Raw genomic sequence first — 20,848 nt, 5'->3', positions numbered from 1 at the left:
AGGCGGATCTTGGTTGCCAGTCTGATGTCTCTACTCTTCACTATTTTATCGAGACTGGACATTGCTCTCCTCCCAAGAAGTAAGCGTCTTCTGATTTCCTGGCTACAGTCTGCATCTGCAGTAATCTTTGCACCTAGAAATACAAAGTCTGTCACGGCCTCCACGGTTTCTCCCTCTATTTTCCAGTTGTCAATCATTCTTGTTGCCATAATCTTGGTTTTTTTTACGTTTAGCTGCAACCCGGCTTTTGCGCTTTCTTCTTTCACCATGATTAGAAGGCTCCTCAGCTCCTCCTCGCTTTCGGCCATCAGAGTGGTGTCATCTGCATATCTGAGGTTGTTAATGTTTCTTCCAGCAATTTTCACCCCAGCTTTGCATTCATCCAGCCCCGCACATCGCATGATGTGTTCTGCATACAAGTTAAAAAGGTTGGGTGAGAGTATGCAGCCTTGCTGTACGCCTTTCCCAATCTTGAACCAGTCTGTTGTTCCGTGGTCAGTTCTGACTGTTGCTACTTGGTCCTTGTACAGATTCCTCAGGAGAGAGACAAGGTGGCTTGGGATGCCCATCCCACCAAGAACTTGCCACAATTTATTATGATCCACACAGTCAAAGGCTTTAGAATAGTCAATGAAGCAGAAGTAGATGTTTTTCTGAAACTCCCTGCCTTTCTCCATTATCCAGCGGATATTGGCAATCTGGTCTCTCGTTCCTCTGCCTTTTCTAAACCCAGCTTGAACATCTGGCAACTCTCGCTCCATGTATTGCTGGAGTCTTCCTTGCAGGATCTTGAGCATTACCTTACTGGCATGAGAAATAAGGGCCACTGTACGGAAGTTTGAGCAGTCTTTCGCATTTCCCTTTTTTGGTATGGGGATATAAGTTGATTTTTTCCAGTCTGATGGCCATTCTTGTGTTTTCCATATTTGCTGGCAAATGGCATGCATCACCTTGACAGCATCATCTTTTAAGATATTAAACAGTTCAGCTGGGATCCCATCATCTCCTGCTGCCTTGTTGTTAGTAAGAGACAATAGTATTGAAAAAAAGAGACAATAGTATTGAATAGTAAGAGACAATAGTATTGAAAAAAAGAACAGGGCTCTGAAAATGCTGCTTTCGCAGGAAAAAAGGAACTCAGGCTCCACCCGTCACATTATATCATGAGAGGGTCAGTGGGGCTGGAGCCCCTTGATTAGAGAGCTTTTAGAAGAGTTCCCATTCAGCAGCGATGGCACAGGATGCAACATCAGGTGTATATTTCACAGAGACCACGCAGAAGAACAAATTGGTTGAAATAGTGCTTGAAGTTCTGGAGGAACTCTAATTTTTGCTTCTCATAGACTTAGTATGGGGATTTAGTTAATCAGTTAAAAATGTGAGTAAAAAACGGGTTTTTTAAACCTGAAAAATGAGAGGAGGGTTGAACCTGCAATCTACCCCCATTGGCTATGGGCTTGAGTCCAACACATTGAAGGGAAATGGTAGGGAAGACTGATATGCAGTTTTTAGAGAGAGGATTTCAGGAGAAATGTGCCTTGTACAGATTGCTTCCCATTTCAAAACCTGTGTTGAACTGCAGACAGCACCACTTTGCCTTATCTATGTACCCCCCAAGGAGAGTTCTATGTATCCAGCCCAAGGAGAGTTCTGTGTTGCTTACTTCTTTTTCTTTGCTGTTTCATTTTATACCAGCCATTAATTCTAAGGGTCCCTAAGGAGGCTAGGATGGCTCCCTCCTTGCTCTCCTTCTGCTAGCAGATTGAAACTATCTTATGCCATTGGACTAATTGGAATGAGCTGAACATGCTGTGCTGTTTTATGCCTTTTTACAGACTCTTTTAATGAATCTAAACGTTTTTAACTTTATAAATTGCCTGTCTTTTAGATAACTTTTATGTTTGTACTTTTCATTGATGTTTTTGTATCACTTTTTATTATATTGTAATGCTACCTTGAGTGCCCATCATTGGAGAAAAGATGAAATATAAACAAAAAAAGAACAATTATAGAAATCCTTCTGTGAGATTTTGCTAAGCAAAAAATCCAATGCCTTAGCAGTCTGGGAGCAAATATGTGGAGCTTACTGTTGAGAAGTCATGTAGACATATTTTATCCAGTATTTTTATATAATTACAGAATCTTAAGAGTGGATTGCCCTATTCATTCAGAAAATGAGGGTATCTTTACATTATTGGACATCTTTACATTATCAGACAACACTTTTCACCAGACTCCTTTAAAGTGTGATTTATCTGCATATGTGTACGACTTGATATGTGCCTGCTAAATAAAGACACAGATCAGAATGTACTCTGAATCAAAGATCAGATTGGCAAGTGGCCTTCGGCATTTTAAATATATAAAAACATAAAACTAGTTATGTATTTTTATAGGAAAAAAACCCATTTAAATACTTATTGAAATAGATGCTGAATATCTTTGATTACATCTTGAGTGTGTCTAGCAAATAATCACAGGGGAAATGACACAAGAAAAATGGACTTGTTTGCTAAAGGGGCGGAAGGTGTGCATGGAATCACACAGAACACAGACTTTTCTTCTTGATCTGTTGTCATCTCAGATGCTTCGTTAAAGCTATCTAGGTTGAATTGTTGGGCATTTCCCAGTGCATGAAATAAAGCATAATCTGCTCAAAAATAACATATAATAAATTTAACATTCCAAAAGGGCAACTGCTAAATGTGTTTGGGCATAATATAAAGCTGAGCAACGGAGTGAAGTTGTCTATAGTTTGCTCCATTTTCTTGATTTCTTCTTGATTTGAAGATGAAGTGATGTACTATGTGAGCATTGAGCTGACATGTTGTGTTATAGTGGCAGCATGAATTCTATTTTTAACTTTTCTGGTTAAATTCACCAGTTCTAAGTGCTTCTACTTTTCAACTTGTTCCTCTTGAGGTTTGTCAAACTTCTGTAATTTTGCTAGACAGTTAAAGCTGCTGTATTGCAAACAGTGTACCGTGATTTCTGAACAAACTAACCTAGAAGACTACAGTTAATGTGATGACTCTTGTGGTTTAAACACAGACAGGCTACATATTTGTTTTGGTTCCTCAGCAAAGACATTGACATTCTTGGGTGATGTGGAAGAGCTATTTTGGGCATTGGCATGCAAATTAATACACTAAGCAATTAGAGGCAATTAAAACACTACCTAGTGTAATTGGAAACTGTTTTGTTCAAACTTTATTCAGAGAAGCTTGACACGTTGGGGAAAAGAAACAAAGTACAAGAAGTTTCCAATGCGTATTGAGATATACACTGCCCAGTAATGGAACAATCACCCACCACAGCAGTAAGGCTTAGCTTGAAATCCCAGATCATTAAGTTCAGAATCAAAGAGCAGTAGTTGTACTTAAGGTGGGAATAAGGTAACACCATGGAGTATATTCAGGAAGTGGATATAATGAGCAGACTCAGGTTAAATATATTTTTTAAAATGTGAGATAAACTGTTACGTACTGTAGAGAAGCTGCACCTTTATTGGCACTGATCCTGATCAGGAGTGGAAGATACTTCATCTGTGTATGAGGAATGGGAGAGTGACGTATAGTTTCCCCACAGTACAGGACTTTATCACATGAAGGAGGCAAAGCATCATAGAAGCAGGATTGTCACCTTTGCTATTGGTCCCTATCACATGACACTATGTGTAGTTTGTTGCTGGTCTGCCTCCTCCTCATGATAGTCACAGATCATGCCATGTTTCCATCATGTATCTTGTGTGATGGGGCTGTTCTGCTTCTTTGCTGGCATGCCAGGATGCCAAAGAATGGCGCCAAAATGATGCCAAATGGTGGGATTCACTTCAGCTCCCATTTTCATCTCTCTTCTCCACTTCACCATCCCCATGCCAGTAATATTTTGATTTTAAGTTTCATTGGTAATTTCAGGAAGAAACTTAGCTGGAATTGCAAAATTGCCTTGAAATATTTTTTAAACTTTACAGTGGAAGCACTGAAAGGTATAGTTTACAAGGTTAGGTGGAAATATAACAGTGGAACTACAGATATACAATATGCACAATTTTACTCCTTTCGGATGATCTTTGGTCAACCATGCATTACTTTGTATCCATGTTCAAAACATTTAGTCAGTGTTTTAATACATGTTAATATTTCTTGTTTGTAATTATTGTCAAGTCAACTTTGACTTATGGAAACCCTATGAATCAAAGCTTTCTATTTTGCATGCAGCTTTATCATAGTACCACATTTCCAATTGATATGAAAATCATGTTAATCCTATTATACATCAATTAATGTTTTTTGTCATTTTAAAATTTCCCTTTTTAATATGAGTATAATTTCTAGTGAACGTACATGGACTTTATTTTCAGTTTAGTAAGCAAATATAGAAAGCTTTGATTCATTTTGTATGGATATTTTTCAGATTGTGAAGACCAAAAGTGTTTACAAGTGCATTGGAGGAATGAAGCAAATTAATTTTGCCCTTATTTATTTGTTTGTTTGTTTATTTTATTTACCGTATTTTTACCTTGCTCTGTCTCACCCAGACGAAGACTCAGAGCATTTTCCAAATTGGCAATTATTCAATGCCACAATAAACATAAACATACAAATACAATATACACCATACATTGAAATCAGTGAAAATCATAAAAATCATAATACATCAGTAAATTAAAATAAACTGTTAACACAACACAAGATCCAAAGTCATTGAATGATTGAGTAAAAGTTAATCAAAAGGGTAATGGTAAATGCCTCACTGAAGAAAGGATATTGTTTTAGCTGGCTAAAAATAAACATGTGTAAATGTTCCTACCAGGCTCTTACCAATATATTTGAGTTTAACAAAGATCCATATTCTCCATCACAGGAAACATAAATGTCAGAATGGGGAAAATAATTGTCATAGGTGAAAACATGTGTATGATACATATGTTGGTCCAGATTCATGAGTGTATGGTTCACTTTACAGTCCTTTCACAATCTTTTGTTTCTTAGATCAGAGAGTATCTGTATGCCAATCCGATCATGTTTTTCTTTCTCAGTTAGATATGTGCATCTAGTGTCAGTCCCTATAAAGAAATTATTTCAAGGAGATGAAAAAGGGTGTCCTGAAATGGGAACATTCAAGACGAAATCTATTAATTATCCTGTGTGGATTTTGTTTCCAAAATATACCAAACCCAAGAAAGAAAGAAAGAAAGAAAGAAAGAAAGAAAGAAAGAAAGAAAGAAAGAAAGGAAGGAAGGAAGGAAGGAAAGAGAATGGAGAGAAATGCAAGAAAAATGAGTTATAGGCAGAAATACATTGTTGGCTACAAGTAGAATATTATGTACAGATCAAAACTATCAGAATGTATCAAATCCCTTTGATACAAGGCTTGGAAAATTGCATTTTATAGCAAAAGAATTCACACCCTCAGTACATTTTTTATTCCTATAAATTTTGTTCATATTGATATGGTACTTTTTTGAAAACAAGTTCCAAAAATGTATTATCTCTTGTGGAACCATTTTTATTCTATTTATACCCTCTGGTAAATTTTGATAGACTAGCACAATAATTCAGATATTTTGTGATAGACTCCAAAGCTCCTGACCCATTCAAACCATCCAACTATGGTTGTTTTGATATGCAGTGTGCTGCCCAGAAGTGTAGTTTAGCAAGATATATAAACTGTTGAGGAAAACAGACTCTACAGAGAATTGTAGCTCCTTTATGTGTCCGTGCAGAAATTTCAAAAACCTATTGCACTTAAAAAAAATGAGCATATATAAAAGTTGGATTTGGCAGCTATGGTAAGGCATTCAGCTAGATTCTGGGCTTGGCAGTAAAAAGATTTAGAAGATGGATTAGGTTTTTTGATAATGAAGTTACTATAGCACAACCATACACTTAATTCTTTTTTCTCCATTTATAGACAGCTTGCCTTTGCAAGCTTGCCCCCTGAGGCTGACCGACTGTGTCTTTCCCAAGGCCATTCAGACTCTATCTACACACTGACCATTTAATGCAGCTTCCCAAACCAGTATTGAAAGAACTGTGCAGATGATTACATAGGAAATCCTAGAATCAATCTGAGGCTCAGATGGTGATTACACAAACCACAAAACACTGGAGCATATTAAGGGCTTTCTTTTGTGTGCTTTCATGAGAGTTTGCTGTCTGGCCACTGCAGTTAGAAGCTAGTTTCAAGCTGCATTAAATGACCAATGTAGATGGAACCCCAGTGAGGTTCCATGGCTGAGCAGGGCTTTGAACCTTTTACCTTGCAGTCACCTAGTTCAGCATTCAAATACTACATCATGCTATAGTTTTCAATGGATGGTGCTGGCATTTTTCTTCTTCTTTTATATACAGGATTATTAGTTTAGTATTGCTTTTAATGTGATGGTTTAATTATTTTGTTTTTCATTGTTTCTTAATATTGTGATTGATTTTAGCTGTGTTCTGTTTTAATCTGTGCTATAAACTGCCTTGGGTTCTTCAGTGTGAGGCAGGTGAAGTACTCAGTTTAACTCTTTTCCTCCATGAAAACTTCTGCAATTAAGAACTAGGCTGAAAGATGAGAATCACTTTATTTCAAGAACCTGTATAAACTTTATCTCAAAGAGTATAATCATTGTACTTAATAATTAATCAATATCAATATTCAATCAATCAATCAATGATTTATTACGGTCTTTGACCAGCACAGTACAGAATGGGGCATCGGTGCCCAAGGAAGGGAATCGCAGTTCCCAAGTAAATCAAGTATAAAAGCAGATTAAAAGCAGATTAAAAACATGTTATAAAAGAGACAAATTAAAAAGATAAAACAGACTAAACTTACAGTTTAAAGTGCATGCATGAATCTAAAATAGGGGGCGGCTAATAGCAAATATCAGACGACTGGGAAGCTATAAAAGGGATGAGAGGGGAGCATTTACAGCATTTCAGTTATTACAAATCATTCTATCTATATTCCCGGCAGGAAGTTGCCTGGTGGAGTCGGTCATCAGCCGTCTAATGTTAATTGCTGCTGCACAGAACTTGGCAACACTGTAGGTTGTTGCAGAGCAAGAGTCCGAGAGCAACAGGGAGGTGTAATATCTTTCAGTGCGCCCTGGATGTTTTAAAAGCCATGGAGTGATGAAATTAGCTCTAATGTCTCTATAGAACACACATTGGAGGAGCACATGTTCAGTTGTTTCGATGTAGCCAGACTCACACGGGCATAGTCTCTCCTGGGCAGGGGTCTTCCGGTACCTTCCCTCCAGTACTGCCGATGGAAGGGCATGGCATCTTGCCAAAGTGAAAGCTCTTCGGTGTTTAGGCACCTCCAGGTTAGCTAGGTAAGGCATGGGAGCGATGAGATATCTGCTATCTTCGCTAATGGTGAATGCTGGAGAGCAGGCTAAGTCTGATTGTCGCTCTGTATCCAGGATCCGTTGTCTAATAAAATCCTTGGCTTGATCCCATCCCATACCTAGCAGTTGTCCTTGAGAGAAGCCTAGAGTTGCGATTTTGATTGCCACTGCCTTATTCCATGTAGACTGAAATTCATCTCTCAGAGTTAATGGGGCAAGGCCACATGTTGAGAAAGACAATATCAATATTCATCAACATTTTATCTCATTTGTGAAATATCATTCAGTATTATTTATATTAGAGTCAGATCGGATTTTGAATCTCCACTCAGCCATAGAAACATACATGGTGTTCTTAGACAAGTTACTACTCAGATGAAGGCAAAGCCAAATCTGCTCTGAACAAATCTTGTCCAATCCCCCCCCCCCAAAAAAAAAACCACTTCATGATAGGTTCACCTTAGAGTTTTCATATGTTGTAAGGATTTGAAGCACACGACAACATCAACAATTCATATTTACTCAGAGGGCAATAACAAGTGCCTTGCTAGATGAATTTTAGAGACACTTTATCATCCCAATTCAATGTTTGGTATATGAAAGTAGGGCTGAAAAGACTGCTGAATGAAGTCAACTGAAAAGAAACATAGATAATAATTAATATAAAAAGGAAATGCAAATATAATTCAAGTCAGTGTGAAAATATAAAATATGTACAAAATAATCATAAAGCAGTTGTTTTTATTTTTATGTGCCGTCATGTTAGGTTCTAGTGGTGATAGATATGAAATATTTCTTAGAGTATTTAGGATTGTTTCTTCATAAGGAATTCATATTATAAGACATCCAGGAGTGGTTTACTGGTATTAGTAACAAGGACTAGCTTAGATCTTACTACCGTAGCCTTTTACCATCACCCCTTTACCATCACACCATAACACTGGCTATTGTTCAAGAATTTCTCATACCTTCACATAACATTGAAACTGTCCATTCTTTTCTACTGATGCAGCTTTTACTACTTGAAGAGATTGGCTATGTCTTTGAGCATTCCTCCTTGGATAATCATACTAAAAGTATAGACTCCTACTAGAGTTTAGCCTCCTGAATTTGTTAGTCAGGTTCTCAATCCCTCTTACTGTGTTAGAATGTGTGTTAGAATAATTTTAAAGCACCCTAAACTGAAAGTGTTCATTCACAGTACACATACCTATAACCCCAAGATCCTAAACCAAATCAGACCAAACCATTTGGCCTCAGGAAGATTCTAGTTCCAAATCATCGGAAAATAAAGTCCAGCTTTGTTTGACACCAGAGATGCCAAAAATGTCAGTGGAAAGCCCTTCCAAAAATGTGGGGCAAACACAGGATTTGTTTTTGGACTGCACAACAAAAACCAATTTGATGACCTCTAGGATAGAGGCCAGGAAGCTTTGTGATTAAGCACCAAGTGTGAAAATGCTGAAGGGTGTACTGGTTATTTAAGACCTGATGAATTTGAACATGCCTCTTCAATTTGTCTGGTGCCAGAAATAGCAGTGGCAATCCCTTCCTAAAATGTGAAACAAACACAGAAGAGGTGCAGTTCTGAATTTTCATTCTTTAAACAGTGACTTACAGCAGATATTTTTTTATGGGAAGCCAACAAGCACAATGCTAGAAAAAGAATATCCCATCATTTATATGCCCCATCCTACTCCTTTTGATCCTGGAGGACATAAACCTTGCATACTTGTCAGTGGCTGTAGTCTTCTCTTCTATAAGCTTGAAGCTATATACTATGCGGTGCCTTGTATTTTTGAAAAACTTGCTGCAACCTAAATTCTATAATAATGTAACATAAATTCCTTTGTTTTTACATCATAGGTTGTATATGTAACTGCTACATTTCCTTACGTCATGCTTTTGATTCTGCTAATTCGAGGAGTAACACTACCTGGAGCTTCTGAAGGGATAAAATTCTACTTGTACCCTGACTTATCTCGACTTTCCGACCCTCAGGTAAGAGCCAGTTACAAAAAATGAATTAACAGGAATGTAAACAACTTTGTGCATTGTGTCTTCTATTTGTCTTCTATACTTTTCTTTGATTTCAAAGTTTTCTTTGAGATCTGGTGGATAGTATTCTTCAATTCCAATATAGCAGTAGGGCCAATTTGAAAACATTTAATTTGATTGCACTTTTTGTTTCCAAAGATGAGTTATGAAACTTTTGGAATTGGATCATAGCTACATGAGCCAGCCATTAGGTGGTACTTATTAGCTGGTATCCTTTCATATAATGAAGCCACTTCACCTCCCTGCCCCTTACTCAATTCCGCAGCCACCTCTTGATAGTGCATGGCATTTTAAAGCAATCAATTACTGTTTGAACAAATGAGTCTTCATACAATATTTGCAAGGGGAAATGGTGGGAGATGTGAATAAATGAGTGGCAGAAGGAGAATGATGATCCTGTTTTGAATTCACCGGAACATGCAGGTAATATTGCAGTTGGAAAACTGGAGACAAGGCAGCTGTGATGGAAGCTACATGAAACTTCTTTAAATAATTTCTGACCTATCACTTCTGCCATGTCAGACTGGTTAATGTTCTCTAGGCCCTTTATTGGCAATGATACATAGTTCAGATGTAGCTCATAAAAAGGAAGATCAAAACTCAAGTACAGTATTTCTTTTCCAAAAAAATACCAATTTCCCCCCTTTTATCAACAATTTTTTTAAAAAACTGATTCAGATAGATGTAGCCTCTGTTTCCAATTTTACACTCTGGTACAGAAGTATATCAGTATAATGTATACTAATATTTTCATCCATTATTATGAAATCAATATTGTGTTTGCTTCCTTGTATTTCATATTCAGAGGGATTTTTCTACCCTCCTTTATGATTATAAAATCATAGCATTAGAAGGGGCCTCATAGGCCATTGAGTAACACTCTGCTCAGTGCAAACTTTCCACGTAAAGTATCCCCATGAGGTAGCCATCCAGTCTCTTTTTGAAGACATCTAAAGGAAGAGACCCCACCATTTCTCTAAGCAATTAATTTCATTGCTGAAACTAGTTTTAACTACACCTAAAGTGTTGAATGTGTTTTGATCTGTAACGCGTTCTATTCTGGTCTAACTTATTTATTACGTTTCAACTGTTATTTTTTAAATTATGTCTACTTCTTTTATCCCAATGTACCTTGTTTGTTTTAAACCTTGTTGTTAGCTGCTCTGAATCCCCAAAGGGGGAGAAAAGCAGGATATTAATAAATAAATAAATAAATAAATTCTACTTTCAAGAAGTTACTTCTAATATTCAATTGCAATCTATCCTCCAGCAACTTAAAACTATTAGACTTGATTTTTCTCTCTGAGCAGTAGCAAACAGGCCTGTATCCTTGTGACAGTCCTTAAGGCAGTAGTTCTCAACCTGGGGTCCAGGGATATCATTACAAGGGGTCCGTGAAGGACTGAAGAAATGTTATGATGTTTTTGAAGTTAAATCCAAATGAATACTCACAAAACAAGCAAATTGAGAAAAAAGTTATTATTGGTGTTATTATTATTCAATTTATGATTACTATTAATACGTTCAATTACTATTAATACATAGTATCAGTAGATAGAGATGGGCCCGGTATTTGTCTCATTTGTTTTATTCATGCTTTAACTTCATACAGTTCATTCAGATGGTACGAAATGAAAAACCCCTTCTTTAATGAAAGAAGGGGTGAAATGAAAGAGAAATATGAATTGCAACCATTTTTTGTTTGGTTTTCGGGCCATGTGACTTTCCTCACGTAACCCAGGTAGTCCTTCTGCAGAGGAGGAGGTGGTGGTGTTTGGGACTTTTGGCCAATCAGAGGCCAAGGAAACGAATGTTGCCAGACTATTTAATGGGATGACCACCTCCAAAGCACCCATTGAGGGTGTGTCCTTCAGTACTGCAGTTTGCTGGCCTGTTTGTTGTTGTTGTTGTTGTTGTTGTTGTTGCTGCTGCTGCTGCTGCTGCTGCTGCTGCTCTCCCTCCTGCCTGCAGTGCTTGCTTGCTTGCCTTCCTTGCCTAGGTTACCTTGCTGCCAGCTGATAGGGAAAGATTTATTTTTTTGCTTTAGCTTGGACGCTTGGCATCTTTTTGTTTTATTTATTTTTATTTAAAGAGGCTGGGAGTTTAGAAGGTGGAGGTGGGTTTGGGTGCTGGGAAATGTGTGTGGGGTTTTGTGGGGGATAAGGGGATCTCTTTATTAGCTGCTTTTTCTATTTGCTTTACTTTAATAATAGTTTTAAATCTTTGGGTGCCTGCCTCTGACTCACAGAATCTTAGTCACAGGGGATTCACTCCTATTTTGTGTTCTCCTCCCTTCCTCTCCTTTCAAAATTATTTAATAATAATTATAATTCTCTAATGTAACCAAAAGGAAAATATCCTTTTTATCCTCCCCTCTGGGTATTGTATTTTTTAAAAAAAATATTTTTCAAAGGAAAGAAAATTTTGGGCTTCTGTTGAATATCTTATCACTTTAGAAAACCACTATCTCTCTATCAAACTTTCAGCCTTTCTCTCTCTTTAAACCTGTCCCTTGAGAAAAATACTCTTTCTTTCTCCCTCGCCATCTCTGTATTACCTGGGTGGTTGGTTCCTCCTTCTCCTCTATACATCACCTCTGTTATAGTTTTCAAGAACTCTGTTATCATTTTCAAGTGCCAGCAGAGGAAAGGGGAGATGATTTAAAGGGAATTTTCTTTCTAGAAAAAAAAATCCCTAAAAATTAGGGGATTACCCAAACATTTTAAAACTTGGTGAGCTAAAAGTGGTCGATATGCCCTCCGTGTGTGGTGATTTTCACCCCTCTAGCCATAAAACAAGGGGAAAGGGAGCCTGGAAATCCTGCCCATTGCCGCCATTGGTCCAAAAATGTTAGTTCTTTTAGAAGCGGAGCAAAATGCCCATTCGGATAGGCACCCCGTATTTGGAAGCAGCGAACGAAAATGGGGTCAAATGAGTGAAACAAAACGAAATGGATAGTGATTCCATACAAACGCACGAGACTACCGGTAGATGTAGTAGCAGGATCATTAGTATTATAGTTATGACTATTACTGTTGTCATTATTACTATCTATTAATGTTATTACTTTTCTGCTATCACTACTATTATTATTAAATTATTAACTATTATTAATGTTGACATTCGTATTTTAAATTCTTTCTCCAAAGAGACATCTTTGACATTCATGTCAGTGTGATCGATTTGTCGTACTGGATTACTCTGTTTTTCAATAGTATATTTTTTATTTTTAAAGAACACTAAGATTGATCACTAGCAAAATACCAACTTTCTTTATAAAATTGCAATTTTCATAAAAAGTAATTTTTTGTAAAAAGTTTTACTGTAAGCCACCTTGGGATATAGGGCCTGTGTGGAAGGGCCCTTTGTTGCCTTTCTCTGAACCTACTCCAGTGTATTTACTTCGTTCTTAAAATACAGTGTTCATAACTGAATGCAGGATTCCAGATGAGGCCCCACCAATGCAGAATATAGTGAGACTGTGTTGCAGCCTAGCCACCTGTGTAACTCATTTTCACCCAAAATGAAGAGTTAATTAGCCCAATTATAGCTCAGCCAACAGGAATCGATTAACTAATTAAAAGTTTATTAAAGAAATATATATATTAAAGAAATATATATTTCCAAAATATATTTTACAGTTAGAGTGTTCTTGGGGCAGCAATAAACAAAGTCCCACATTGACAGTAAAGCCAAAATCCACAAAACTTAAACCAAGAACTGTATCCAAATGAGGTTCTCCAATCCCAAACAGGAGAACAAGACATGAAAACAAGACCAGAATCTCCAGTCACAGAATGCAAGAAAAAGGTGACTTTCTTCTGAAAATGCAGAGTTGCTCTCACATAGAGCAACCCAAGGGCTTAGCTTAAGAAACAGAATTGATTGCCAGGGAGACACTATCTACCACCTGAAATCCCTCTGTTTATCTTTCAAAGACCGAGCAAACCTCAATTGCCTCTGCTTGGCACTATCTCACTGTAACTGAAGACTCTGAGTTATGGGCAACAATCCAGCATCTTCCACCTCCCTCACATCTTTCCCAAGGACAGGGAGAGCCTCTGGAAGCAGAGCCTCTGGCTGCGTTTCATGTGAAACATCCTCACTAAAAGCAGGTCTGTCTCTAAAGGAATTTCCATCATCCAGGGAAGAACTTCTTTCTCCCTTAGGCACTACAGACATGGTGGGCTCCAATTCAGGCTCCAATTCAGGAGCACAAGGCCCCTCCTCCTCCTCCACAGACCAGGCCTCAGACTGTTCCTTTCCTTGAATTGAATATTCTTCTGTTAATGCAGATTAAGATTGCATTTCCCTTTTTTTTTGCTGTTGCATCACACTGGTTCATGTTCAGCATGTGATCCTTGATGAATCCAAAGGTTCTTTTCACATGTAATACTACTGAGCCATCCAATATAGTTCAAACATGTAAACTTAATTTGATGAACTGTTTTTGAATATGACCCTATCTTAAAACATTGTCATGATGTTGCACTCAGAAAATATAACGTTGTAGTAATAGTTGTTTTTAATAGAGAGGAAAGGAATTGAAAGTGCACAAGAATTCTGAGAATTCCTTGTTATTTAATTGCTATTTTTTGAACTATGCAATAGAAGACCAAATAGAACTTTCCCCTTTTGAAATGCATTACTTACCATTCTTTATTTAACAGAATATTTCAGTATCCTGGTGTTGGACCTTTATAAAAAGAATTGCACTGAAAATGTGCAACCGAATATATTTAATGTTGAAATGGAACATCACATAAATATTTATAGTCTGGCTCATATGCAGTACCACTGTTCTGTCAAATCAACTTTATGTAATTTTGCAGCTTCAGGAAGGAAGGAACTTGGGAAAGCATCTTTATTATAAATTTTTTCTATTGTGCTGGGTTGCCAATTTTAATTGGTTTCAACGGTAGATTAATCAACTCATGATTTCATTTTTTAGTGGTGGAGTTCAACTGTAATTGGTGAGGCCAAATTTTAATACACTGGGCTCTGAATAAAGTCTTGTTTTTGAGGCTATCTTTTATTGTGCTATGTTAAAATAAAACGGAGGAAAACATAGAAAATATTTTAAATTATTTTATTAAGGATGAATAGCAACCATTGCTATATAAACTGTAATTTATCTTAAACTTCTATCAGTTTTTCAGAGATGCCTTTCTTGAACTTTTGGTTATAATCCTTATTTGAATTTATTCAGTTGAGTAGTTGTTTAAAATACAAATGATGATTTACTGTTTGATGTAATCAATAATTTGATTTGATCTTTTGTACTCCACTTGTTTATTGCCATTCTTAATGTGTTTTTAAAGAAAAAATAAGTTGTAATTTTTGTGGGGTTTTTTAAACAAATAAGTTGCAGCTAAGGTGAACATTCATCAACTGAACAAGAAAAGTGTTTCAATAAACAAGCTAAAAACAAATACCGATCTCACATTAGTCTCAAATTGTGCACTGTTTCAAAAATAAATACTTAGGAGTAATGATAAAACTTTGCATCTCATCATATCATGGATTCCTAAAATGCAAGTAATACTTTTTATTGTAATAATGGAATGATTTTTTAAATTTTTTGACAAGTGTCATGATATTTTCACAACTTCCATCTTATGTATAGTCATGGGCATGCAAAAATGTAATGCTCTGCCTTAACATTTTTTTAAAGTGAAATTTCATGTCAAATCATCTCTCTCTCCCCCCCTCCCCCCCCTCTCTCTCTCTGGTATAAAACAGTGATAATGCTGTAGAAGTACTCTACCTGCACTCTTTCTGCACTTTAAACTTTGTCATGGTCTCACATTCCTTCCTTCCTCGCATTGATATTTTCAGCTGGATTCCAGGCTGCTCTTCTATGGATGGAAGAAGCTTTGATCTAGTAGAGGATTCCCTGAATGGACATAAAAAGAGAAATGTTATTGATTCTTTTTTCTCACTACACCTCTAAAGCTGTTCTAGAAGACCCCCCCCCCCCCCAACACACACACACATACTGTAAAGCAAATATTAGGGAATGCAAGGCAGTGCATGATTCTAATCTTTGTAATACACAGCTCCATGTGGCAAGCAAATTCAGATTGCTTGAACATATTATGATCTTGGCTCAAGCTAGGTTACAAGACAGAAAGAATCTTGGTTGCCTTGATAGATGATGGATGTAGCATACTGAGACTCTTTCTTCCTTTAACACTATGACTTTAACACTGTGATTCCACTATAATTGTTATGGCAACGTCCAAAGAGATCCTGGTATTTGCAGTTTATGGAACAGAGCTCACCAGACTATGAAGCTCATGATTGCATATGTTTCCATGACAATTAAGGTGGAATCATTACCCTAGAATTGTATATTGTAAAAGAATCCTGGTTAAGAGGAGTATGTCTCTGTTCATTCTGTCAGTTTTGAATACAACCAACATCAGTTTCTGATATGTTTTTCCTAATTGGCTATTAGTTTATTATTTCTCTGGTGCTTGGTGCCGTTCTCTTTACTTCTTAACATCTACATGAATCTGCTGGGGTGGGGAGTTGATTGCAGTGTGGGGGCTATAGGAACATTGTCTTTCTTTCATCATCAGTGCCAAGGATATTGAATGCAGAGACTGACTGCATGATAATAAATGCTGGGTTAAAAAGTAATTTTTCAATTAGAAGGCAAAGAAATAAACTGTGTAAATCAATAAGAGGAGGGATCCTCTTTCTATGTTCATATTGCCTTTCACCATTCTTCTTACCAGTGCCTAATTGAAAGATGAACATAAGAATATCCATGGTGAATCAGTGTGCACACATAATGCTTCTTTAACAGAAGTGATAATTTGACCAACTATTCCTCCCCACGCCATAAACTTTCTGTAGTGATTGGAAATGCTTTATTTTTAAGGAAATAATAATTAATCAAATTGTATTTCTATCCCTCCCTATCTCCCCAATGGGGACTCAGGGTGGTTAACAACATATAGCAGCAAACGTTCAATGTCAAAGTGAATTGTCTTCATCTGTTTTCATTCTTTGTGCACCTGAAAGCATATTTAATGTTTACAGGTATATTCTTGTTGATTAGCAATCCAACAACATATTTTTTGTTTGTCTGAATCCCACTGTTGTGTTTCAAGCAGTATTATAAAGTAGCCTTGCACAGGTCTACGGTCAGAACAGCCTTTTAAATGCAATTGTCTTTATTGTCAAAGTATGAGTGCACTGGAGCCCTTTCCAAAGAACTTCTTAAAGAACTTGCTCAGCACTTGGGTGAAATCCAATTATTACTATCCATTGACAGAAAAGGAATCCACGGAAACCAGCACTTTTTGTCTGATCATGAAAACAGCATGTGCAAATGGATTCAATTCATCAATAGTGCTAATTTGTTTACTATAAATTTACAAGAGGTTTTAAAATGTGCATTTGCTGTACTGATTTCACTTTGTAAAGACTCGCTTTGTTACTATGATGATTCCCAGATAGCTTAGTTCTCCATTTGTTTTTGAAGGACATGTTAGCTTTTAAAAAGTTGCTTATTCACTACACCTTCAAGAATGCTCTTGGGCTTATGTAAGATCTGTCGGCGGTATAGCCTCATGTAAGGCATGGAAACTCAGGCTGTATCAACACTACAATATAATCCAGACTACCACAGCAGTTAAACAGGTTTTATGTGGCAGTGCAGATGGGACCACACTGGGTGACCTTGGGCAAATCACATTTTTTTCAGCCTCAAAGGAAGGGAAAGGCAAAAAAAAAAAATAACCCCTGAACAAATCTTGCTGTAGAGGAGTGGAGAATTCTGTGTTCAGGGTGGATTTTTGAGGACAATTTTTAAAATTTTGCCCCTTAGTCTGAAATATGTTAATCTCTGTGATGAAGGCACATTATTTAAGCTACAAAAATAATATAATAGTGTAAAATGCATATTTTGTTCATATATACATGCACATTCTTTCCAGGAGAAAGGATTTCATAGATCATAGAGTCATCAAGTTGAAAGAGATTACAAGGACCATCTAATCCAGCCCCCTGTCATACAGAAATACACAATTATACATGCTTAGTATATGTAGCTGGCCAAAACTGCATTCATTTTAACTTTTCAATGTCATGAATTAAATACTGACCTTTCTTAGGCACTGTTATGCTATTTTGGAAATCATTACAAAAAATAGTGTGATTGTGTGTATTTTCTTGGGGCGCTTCCAGACAGAGCCAAAATTTACATTTTAAAATGGAGGCAAAAAATTCTAGGAACTGACGGCAGGTCCACTCACAGGTCTGTCAGTCCTGGGAAATGCTCCCCCACCATCCTCACATCTTCCTTTGAAGCAGATCAAGATGAAGGGTGGATGAGGGACATCCATTGGGAGGTTTTTTCAAAAAAAATATCTCAGTAATGCATTGGACCTCATATGCACACATGCAAATATCTTAATATACACACAAGCAGATTTCTTATCTCTTACTTCACCAAATTATTAATTCAAACACTGTTTAATATGATAAAGATCAAAAGAAAGGAATGCTTGCAGAAAGTTCTAATTGGTTTCCCATTCTGCTTTCCTGTGTATCTGTGGCTCCATTTTTTTGACAGCGTGATCAGCTGATCAGCTATTTGGGATTTTAAAGTGTGTACATGCACTAGAACAGTCCAAACAGGGGAAAGAGAATGAAAGCACGTGTTTGGCATGACTGCAGGGATATATAGTCATGCGAAAGTGCACATTATTTGGATAGAATCAAGTTTTAAGTGCACCTTTCTAACACATACTTTTCAGCTGTTAATCCAATTCCAGCAGCACATTGTTAAAACGTCATGTCACCCTCTCCTCTTTTATCCCAGTTACTTCCTGGTTTTTAGCCATGTGTAAAAAGGTCTTTTGACCTTGTAGGAAAGGAGTTCCAGCATCTGGGAGCAGCCACCAAAAAAACCCTCTCCCTTGTTCCCATCAAACATACTTGATAGGGTGGTGAGACAGAGAAAGGGGCCTCCCCAGATGATAGTAATATTCTAACAATATTTTTGGTTGTTCCATTGTCTGTACAGATATAGAGATTGTCTGGTTTTCTGACCACACAACATATAATTGTCCATGTGACAATCAATCTGTGTCTAGATCTAAACCGCCCTGAGCTTTGTTGATGGTGATTGCAAATGCCAATCGAATTTGGAATTGCAATCTCTTAAATTGAAATGGTATATCCATTGGAATCATAGGAATGCGAGCATTTAGGTCATCTTCAACCCAGAATATCAAAGCAAATAATCTGCAATGTCTGTTTTGTAGTGGATTATATTTCAGTGTAGACTTGGGGCCCTTTTTTACTGTCATATAACCCATACCATCAAGGCAGATCATCCACAATGTCTGCTTTGAACTAGGTTATCTGAAGTGTGACATGTATATAATATAAGGTATGTAAAACATAAAAACATGTCCCTGTCCAAATGCTACGTTGTGGCCAAATTTGAAAGCAATTGGTGAAGAATTTTGGGAGATTTGAGATTTTGAACAAACAAACATTTATTTTTATTTATTTGGCTTATTACTGGGCTTTATAGGTCAAAACCAGCACTTTAAATTGTGCCCAGAAACATGTTAGCAGCCAATGGAGCTTTTGTAACAGGGGAGTTCTATTCTTCCTACAAAGAGCCCTCAAATACACACAGCCTCTAGTTCTCTTTTAATGTTACATAGCTATATTTCATCTAAATACTATATATTATATGTCTAGCCAAGTTAAATAAAATAAAGTTTTTTGCTGCATGATATGCAAAGTAACCCTGAGGCCATTGCCAGGAGGGAAATGGCTAGTGGGCTAGGATTAAAAATCTGCCCCCCTCCCCAGTCTGGTAGTTGACTTCTTGATTCTTGCTCACAGCAGAAAATGCTGAGTTCAGAATACCTTGTTTTGCTGAGATATATGTCCACAGAGCTTTCTTAAAAGGAATGTTTTGACATTGGATGTGTTCAGTAGACCATCTGCATGCATGAGGATATCATGTGTTTTCAAGCAATGGAGCCATTTAGCAGCAGAGTACATTTCCATGTTTCTCAAGTTGCTTTATTTAGCAATGTCAAAACATTTCCTTTCAAAAACTCAATTTAATTGAATATCAATGTGTTTTGAAAGCAGCAATGCCACCTTGAGGTAAAGATCAGTTAAAACAGTTTGAACTATGCAATAGGGTTTTCAAAATGGCACAAAAACGCTTTAATCCCTGTTTTGTGTACTTTAATATGTATTTTGTAGAAATGCATTTTAATATGTATCTTTTATAGAAATACATTTTAATATTTGTGTTTGTGGAATTTTTACAATGTTTAAGTGTTTTAATTATTCTGTAACTTGCCTTGAACCACAAGAAGAGGTGGATAACAAGTAAAATTATTATTATTATTATTATTATTATTATTAGTAGTAGTAGTATCATCTACAACCTTAGTAAAATAGTTATATTTGGTTCAGTGGGCATTGCTTGGTTGAATGACAGTAGGTATCTTTATGGCACGACGGAGAATGGAATCCTCAACAATATTTGTCCAATTTTTAAAGCTGAAAATGCAGAAACAATGTTACTAATATATAAGTCATAAAAATAGAGAAAAGTCAAGTCTTAAATATTAAATATTAAAGTCTTAAATATTAAAGTTGATAAAGATAGCCTCCTTTACCAATTAAATGTATGGCTTTTTTAATTTGTTAATTTCTTAGTAGGATTAACAGTATAACTGGCAACCTGAGACTGGCTTGCATTTTTCCTCAATAGCAGAAATGGCTGGCAGGCAGATATATTTATGGTTTTATGTCCTGGCATTGAATGTTTGCCATATATATGTTGGGCTCCGCCTATCAGATTTCTCACTTACAATCACAACTTTCATCTTTCAAACATGACATGTTAATATGAGGGTTGGAACTTTAATAGTAGCAACACTGCTGTAAAGACGCCAAGCAATGAAACCAAAGAATGTCGTATATACCACACGTTAGTTACATGCCTACCTTACCTTTGAGCAAAAAGATTCACCCTTCCTACGTCATGTGCATGTGGAGTGATGCGAAAAACAGAGCCTCATAGAATCATAGAATCATAGAGTTGGAAGAGACCTCATAGGCCATCCAGTCCAACCCCCTGTCAATAAGCAGGAATATTGCATTCAAAGCACCCCTGACAGATGGCCATCCAGCCTCTGTTTAAAAGCTTCCAAAGAAGGAGCCTCCACCACACCCTGGGGCAGAGAGTTCCAGTGCTGAATGGCTCTCACAGTCAGGAAGTTCTTCCTAATGTTCAGATGGAATCTCCTTTCTTGTAGTTTGAAGCCATTGTTTCGCGTCCTAGTCTCCAGGGCAGCAGAAAACAAGCTTGCTCCCTCCTCCTTGTGACTTCCTCTCACATATTTATACATGGCTATCATATCTCCTCTCAGCCTTCTCTTCTTCAGACTA

At 37.0% G+C, this 20,848-nt stretch overlaps 1 protein-coding gene across 1 annotated transcript in view; it reads left to right on the top strand.

Annotated features, from left to right (window-relative positions):
• Positions 1-20,848, top strand: part of SLC6A11 (solute carrier family 6 member 11) — a 121,185-nt gene that overhangs the window by 56,598 nt on the left and 43,739 nt on the right. Inside the window, exon 7 of the mRNA XM_060765930.2 lies at positions 9,212-9,346. Coding sequence (XP_060621913.2) covers positions 9,212-9,346 — 135 coding nt within the window. The remainder of the gene's footprint in view (positions 1-9,211; positions 9,347-20,848) is intronic.

The sequence above is a fragment of the Anolis sagrei genome, chromosome 2 (genome assembly GCF_037176765.1).
Source record: "Anolis sagrei isolate rAnoSag1 chromosome 2, rAnoSag1.mat, whole genome shotgun sequence".
NCBI classification, from domain to species: domain Eukaryota; kingdom Metazoa; phylum Chordata; class Lepidosauria; order Squamata; family Dactyloidae; genus Anolis; species Anolis sagrei.
The sequence above is the reverse complement of the archived record's forward strand: the minus strand, read 5'-3'. Positions and strand labels throughout refer to the sequence as shown.